Source organism: Citrus sinensis, chromosome 8, assembly GCF_022201045.2.
Source record: "Citrus sinensis cultivar Valencia sweet orange chromosome 8, DVS_A1.0, whole genome shotgun sequence".
NCBI classification, from domain to species: Eukaryota; Viridiplantae; Streptophyta; class Magnoliopsida; order Sapindales; family Rutaceae; genus Citrus; species Citrus sinensis.
In genome coordinates this window covers 19,148,218-19,155,058 of record NC_068563.1, presented here as the reverse complement: position 1 = coordinate 19,155,058, position 6,841 = coordinate 19,148,218, and the positions used below count along the sequence as shown (strand labels likewise).

General features: G+C 31.1%; 1 protein-coding gene across 1 annotated transcript; it reads left to right on the top strand.

The window, feature by feature from the left end:
• The first annotated feature begins 1,602 nt into the window (after positions 1-1,602).
• On the top strand, positions 1,603-5,737 carry LOC102610751 (transcription factor bHLH111). The gene is made up of 7 exons (XM_006470819.4): positions 1,603-1,949; positions 2,726-3,395; positions 4,106-4,228; positions 4,513-4,578; positions 4,677-4,742; positions 5,073-5,111; positions 5,442-5,737. The coding sequence occupies exons 1-7, from the start codon at positions 1,603-1,605 to the stop codon at positions 5,604-5,606; spliced, it is 1,476 nt and encodes a 491-aa protein (XP_006470882.2). The 3' UTR covers positions 5,607-5,737.
• The last annotated feature ends 1,104 nt before the right edge of the window (positions 5,738-6,841 follow it).

The window sequence follows — 6,841 nt, the reverse complement described above, 5'->3', positions numbered from 1 at the left end:
AAACACACCATTAGTTTGGCATACCCTTGTAAAGAAAAAGAAAAAAATTATTGTGTTTTTCTTTTAGGCACAACCCAGCACGGCACATGCGCCGGACCAGATCTAAGCAAAAAAAATAAGCACTGCAGGACATGGCACAAATCACATAACAGGCATGACACAATACAAGCACGAGTTTGCATGTGCCTTCCTTGCCGGGCCAGCCCGCTACATGAACCATAGCCACGAATGCAACTGTAATAGAGTGTAGCAGTATCTTGCCATCAAATTTGTTTGTCACCAACTACAGAGGCTAAATTCTCGACCATTAGCCATGAACCAAATTGCGGCTGAATGTGATAACAATTAATTTGCAATGAAATTTTCTAACGTATTAATAATTACATATCTAAATACAAAAAAATTTAGCCACGCAATATTCTCTCATTGTGCTTGTGTGTGAATATATAGCTATTTTAAAATTTTTGTTCTTTGATTTTTTTTATTTTTTTAGGCACCAACAATTTTGCTAGTTATATAAAGGAAACTGCTAATTTTCGCCCCTACTAAAATTAATATATACCATTTATTTCTATATTGTTTCATAATAGTAAAAAAAACCCATAATTCCAAAAAAATTAAAGGAAAAGAAGGGGTTAATAGGTCATTGTTTGACAATTTATCTTGAGAATATAAAATATATATTTATTATAAGAAAATATTTAAAAATAACAAAAAAACACGAGAAAAATATCGTACGATTAATTTTTATTCATATAGAATCATATATTTCTTATTTTTAGTACTTAAAATTTTTATATGATTTATTTAATTTATAATAAATATGAATAAAAATGTATTTGAAAATAAGGGTAATATTGTAAAATTATGCTACCGAGGGATTAGTGATTATTATGAAAACAATAGGTGGTAACTGATATATATTAATTTCAGTATAGGAAAAATTGGCAATCTCCCTTATATAAATACTATTATATTGTTAGGAAATTATCACAATAATTTCATAAGAAATTTTGCTAATCTTTACTTGAGTTAGCAGTTTAATTTTTCTTGATTCTTGTCAATTTCACTGCGATATTTATCAAGTAAAAAATAAAAAAATGTGTGGGAAGAAAAAATAAAAATAAAAGGTATCTTTCAAAAACTAAAGGTAAATGTAGTGTGCCCTTAAAGAAATGTTCATGGTATTTTAGTTTTCTTTTTCATAAAGAAATGTTCTTGTTATATAAATACTATTCTATTGTAGAAATTATTATAATTTTTTTTTATATTCGTCAAAAGAAACAATGATATGTGCAGTGTACTGTGTACAGTGTCCAATTAAGAATATGAAACCCTAAACAAACTTGTCCACAAATTAGCCAAATTCAACCTGGGGCCATTTTCAAATATAATAATTCCCCACGAACCGAAGTGGAAAATTTCAGGATGCATATTTTATTGTCCCCCACATATAATTTGATATAGATGTTAAACAAACACGTACGTCACTACATACAGCCACATCAAATATTTTTCACAAATCCTCCTTTAAATGCTCCACTGAAATCTCCACCGAAGGCAAGGAAACCAAATAATAGAACCATTTTGAAATAACAATTAATGGCTAAAGAAAGCACACAGAGCTCTGTTGCAACTTCTCCTTTAACAACAACAAATTGGTGGGATCTTCACAATCATCATCATCATCATGCTAGCTCCCTTTCTTCTTGGACTAATGCTAGCTGCAGCCCTTGGCACCAACAACAAAACCCTAATTCCAACTCTTCTTGTGAGGAGGAAGTTTCCAACATCTCCACGTCATTTACTTATGCTTCCAATCAGTCCGGCCTCTCTGTTGAGTCGTCTCACCGACTCGACGAACCCGCCATCGTCGGCGCCGCTACTTCCAATGAGTTGATAGGTGAACATGCTCCCGATAATCATCAGCTCTGGAGTCATGTCTTCTTGTAAGTTCAACCTTATAATAATGTTGAAAGTCTACATATGTATATAGGTATTGTTATTTTACATTAGCTATAACATATTAACAATCTAAAATAGTTTTCTATAGATGGTGGGAAAATAATTTTAAGTCAGCTATAAGTTACAGTTAATGTAACTTAACAGTTGCCTATATGTTAATTGAAAAAATAAATTAAAAAATTAGTTCACTAGTTAAAGACATATTGTCTTAAACTTATATTTAATTTATTCTCAGCTGATTTATCCTGAACAACATAACTATAACGTTAATCCCAATATTTTCCTTGATTATAACTTCCTTTTCTTTTCTTTTTCTTTTTTCTTAAGTTGTATGTATATATGCTTTAATTATATTGTGTGGAAAGAAGAATAATTCTCTCTTTTGGCGGAAAGGAAAAAAAAGTGATTATAATGGATATAAAGGTCTGAAAAGTGAGAGAGGTTTAATTGAGGTTATATATATATATATAATACCATGGATCATAATGCTAGTTTGGTCTCTAACTCTTAATAAATATGTGTGGAATTATTACAGAGGCTTCTTCTAGTAATTTTCAGGTGGTTTAATCTTCATTGGTCACTCGAGTTTAAATTCTAAAAGAGTTAGAAGGTTGTTGAAATTGATTTTACCGCTTTCTCCACTCCTACCTTAAAAAAAATCATATACACAAGTATAATTCAAATTCTAAATTTATAAATTGAATTCAAGCTATTATATATCCAAAGGCATAGCCTTGACAAGTTAACATTCCTTTTGCAGAAGTGATGGAAACAATGGAGATTTACACAACAGTCATCAAGAAATTGGAGAAAACTTACTACTCAATACGCTGTCGTCCAAGACCATATCATCATCGACTGGGATGATATTCGATCCCGCCTATGACTACTTGAAGAAAATGGACAGCAGCAACTGGGAGTTCACAACAAACTCTTCATCCTTCAACAACAACAATTTTGAAAAGCATTTAAATGGAATCACTACTACTAGTGGTGAAACGGAAAGGCTTAACAAGTTGTCAAACTTGGTCAGCCACTGGTCCATTGCCCCACCTGACCCACAAATCGGCCCCCACTTCATTAATCCTGAAAGTACATGTGATAATATTAGAAATTCTGGCCTTCTATCTTATTATGGTCATAATGATTTCAAGATGGAAAATGAATTTCTGAAGCCATTTACTAGTAGTAATGGCTTCGGATATAATAATGTTGGCTTCAATGGTAGTACTTGTTCAATGGTGGAAGCTGACGATGGTGACAACAAATACTACTATGGTGCTAGAAATTTTGCCGACGCAATAACTCTTAGTAGTCGATTAAGTAAGCCATTAATTGATATCCATATTCCTAATAAGCCCTGCTTTAAATCATCATTGAATCTTCTGTCCGAGTGCAAGAAGAAGCAAGGGCTCAGAACTTCTTCCCCGGTAAGTTATTCCTTTTATTTTTCTTGAGAACTAAATTCTTCTTTCGTGCGTAGGCTTTGCGCTAATTACTTAGTCTATTAGTTAGTTTATGTTTTTTTTTTAAATTATTTAAAATGTCACTGTCATTACTTACTTTTAACTGTTAAATCTTACTTTTCAAAAGTTAAAATAATATTTTTGTTTCATATAACTTAAAGGATAAAACTGTGGTGCAACTGTGGTACCGTGTCAGTTGCACCCAACCATTGGATTTCCACTTATTTAAGTAGACCCCACTCATTTGAGTGGATCCAACGGCTGGTGCAACTATGGCTGTAGCCTGACCCTAAATTAAAATTCAAACAAATAAAATTTTGATAAAAATAATTTACAACCAGATATTTTGTAAAATGAGGTCATTTATTAAAATGAACAATACAATCCTAGTCATGTAAATTTTATTACTACATTAAACAATTCAACGAGTTATGTGTGATACATATATCACACACATATATTTATGGAGTATTTGTTTAGTGCAAGCGTTTCCATTTTTTTTAATGCAGACACATTTTTAAGGTATGAGATTTAAAAGAGTTAATTTTTAACTCTGTTAAACCACACGGCTTAAGAACATGTCTCCATTTAAAATAATGAGAACGCTAGCATTTGAGAATGTTTATATATATAATAGATTCAGCATTCTGACACAAAATTTAACATACATGCAGATGAGAATCTGTGGCAAGGAAAGGGGAATCTCTAATGAAGGAAAGAAGAAAAGATATGAAGAAAATCCAGAGGCAATTGTAAAAAAATCCAAGACTGAGAGTTCTACAGCTTCATCTGCAAAGGTATCACTGATAATATATTATGTTTTTTAATGTTTCCAATCTATAGATTCCACAGTCTAGGATTTATGGAGACTTTATAGGAACTACAATTATTGGCACGGAAATATAGTCTTACTAACAACATGAGGCTGGAACTAATTTTATTATGAGCCTACCATTGTACTGCAAGCACAATAAAACAGCGAAAATATAATTAAATTTAAAAAAACAGACACATACACACACACTAATTATTCTTTTACTTTTGATAGAAACTTCCATTATTAATATAAAAGAAATTTCAGGCACCAAAAGTCAAGCTAGCGGACAAGATCACGGCACTTCAACAAATTGTGTCGCCATTTGGGAAGGTTAATGCAAAGACCACGCTGATACCATTTGTCTCTTTTAAATCTTTTTTTCCTTCTTTTTAATCAATTTATTTACCTTTTTTTTTGGGTGATTTCAGACTGATACGGCATCTGTGTTATACGAGGCTATTGGATATATTAAGTTTCTACAAGAGCAAGTGCAGGTGATATAGATTATCATTCAAATCAACTATCATGCATGCAATAATATTTCAGCTTCAACAAGAACTATAAATAACAATGAGAATGAAAATTGGGTCCGGAGAACTTCTATTTGAGGTTTATATTGTTGTAAAAAAATTTTACAGTATTATAAATGATGTTCACTTTTTACAGCGGACGTTCGCACAAAATCCTTACGAATATCCGTACCTAAACATGATTTTTGGTTTAGAGAATTTTTATCTTAGATTTAAAAATGGATATAAACACATTTTTTTGTCCTACATTATTGATTTGTGATTAACAGTACCATCACATTTTACCTTTTGCAGCTGTTGAGCAATCCTTACATGAAGTCTAATCTACACAAGGTAAGTTAATAGATACATAAATGAATAAATAAGTAAAGAGAAATTGATCGAAAAGGAAAACCCCTTAACTTCGTTTTTTATTAGATCTTTTATTATTTTATCTTTAAGCTTTTATTGATCAGTAGTGGGTTTGATCACATCATAGAGAGAGAGAAAAAAAAAAAAAGACATAAAAAAAGGTTAAAAGTTGACTCTTTTCTTAACTTCGGGGGTTTTGAACTATGAGTGGGTAAATGATACATATATTGAAAGTGCATGAGGGTTTTGATTATTTTGCCAAAGAGACAGAATACACATGATATTAATTCAACGATTATGATTAATTTTCAGGACCCATGGGGAAGCCTGGACAGAAAAGAAAAGGGAGATGTAAAGGTAGATCTTAGGAGCAGAGGGCTTTGTGTAGTTCCAATTTCGTGTACTCCTAAAGCTTATCATGACAACAATGGATCAGACTACTGGACACCCGCATACAGAGGATGCTTGTATAGATGAAGAAATTAATTACTGCTTTTAATTTTGTCATATATATATATATATATATATATATATTAATTTCTTACAGACAATTAATGTATTAATTTTCAAGGGCTCACAATATATATATGTTAATTTCTTACAGACAATTAATGGATCCATCTTAATAAGTTATATATATTGATATATAGCTCGCAGAAGTTGCCAAATTGCATTTGCATGGGAGGACAAAATTAATGCCTGTATATATAGCATAGTTCCTAGCTCTTAACATATTGATGCAAGTGTTTTCCCAAATAATGGTAAGGAAATATATACAGTAAGATCTTTCTAGAGTAATATTGTATATAGGAATAATTTTTATATAGTTATAAACAATTATGGTCCCAATTTTAGCTAGTTATCAATAAGAATAAACTTTACATTATAATAAGTTATAGTTTTTTTAGATCTCATCTTAAGAAAATTGTTCCCACATAATAATAATTATTTTTATACGGCAAAAAAGGATTGATATGTTACATTAAAAGTTTAAAATAAAATAAAATATTTTTCTAAAGTTACTTAAAACAATAATTTATCTGTAGAGTTGTCGATAAATCATTGAATATTATTTTATAGAAATTACACACAAAGAAAAATATTAAAGAGAATGGAAATATTTTAAACTTTTAATTTAGATGCATTTTCATATTTCTAATCATACGTTATTGCTGAAGAGTTATCTAGCTTTTGAATTAAACACTAACTTAAGATCTCTTTGTTGGGGAAAGATCAGTTTTTTAAATTTTTTATAAAACCTTTTTAAGATCGCTCTCATATAATATATAAGAATTTGTAATCTAGAAATCGTACCTTGAAAATCCGATTTGACTTTTTCCGCTGAAATGATTTAGACTCCCAGATCACGATCCGTCACCACCACTCCTGTTAGATCACGATCCGTCACCACCACGCTTGTTAGAACACGAACTAGCACCAATAATCTTCCAGGTTATGACTCAGGTTTTATCTGCACTTGACGTGTGGGCGCCTTTATCACTACCAAAGCAACTAACACGAGAAAATTTTTCTCTCAACAATAGAGAGAAAAAATCTTTTTCTCTGATCTGTATAAAGTGGCTACTGTCTTTTTCTTTAGAGAAAATAAGCCTATTTATATCTTCCTTTAGTGAAAACCCTAGCCTCCAAATCATGAAAAACAAAACTCACTTTACTTGCTTTTTCTATAGGGGACCCGCCTTGTAAAATAA

Coding starts and splice junctions, on each gene's coding strand:
- LOC102610751 (XM_006470819.4), top strand. CDS start 1,603: ATGGCTAAAGAAAGCACACAGAGCTCTGTTGCAACTTCTCCTTTAACA. Junction 1,950..2,725: donor CTCTGGAGTCATGTCTTCTT/GTAAGTTCAACC, acceptor TTCCTTTTGCAG/AAGTGATGGAAACAATGGAG. Junction 5,112..5,441: donor TGAAGTCTAATCTACACAAG/GTAAGTTAATAG, acceptor ATTAATTTTCAG/GACCCATGGGGAAGCCTGGA.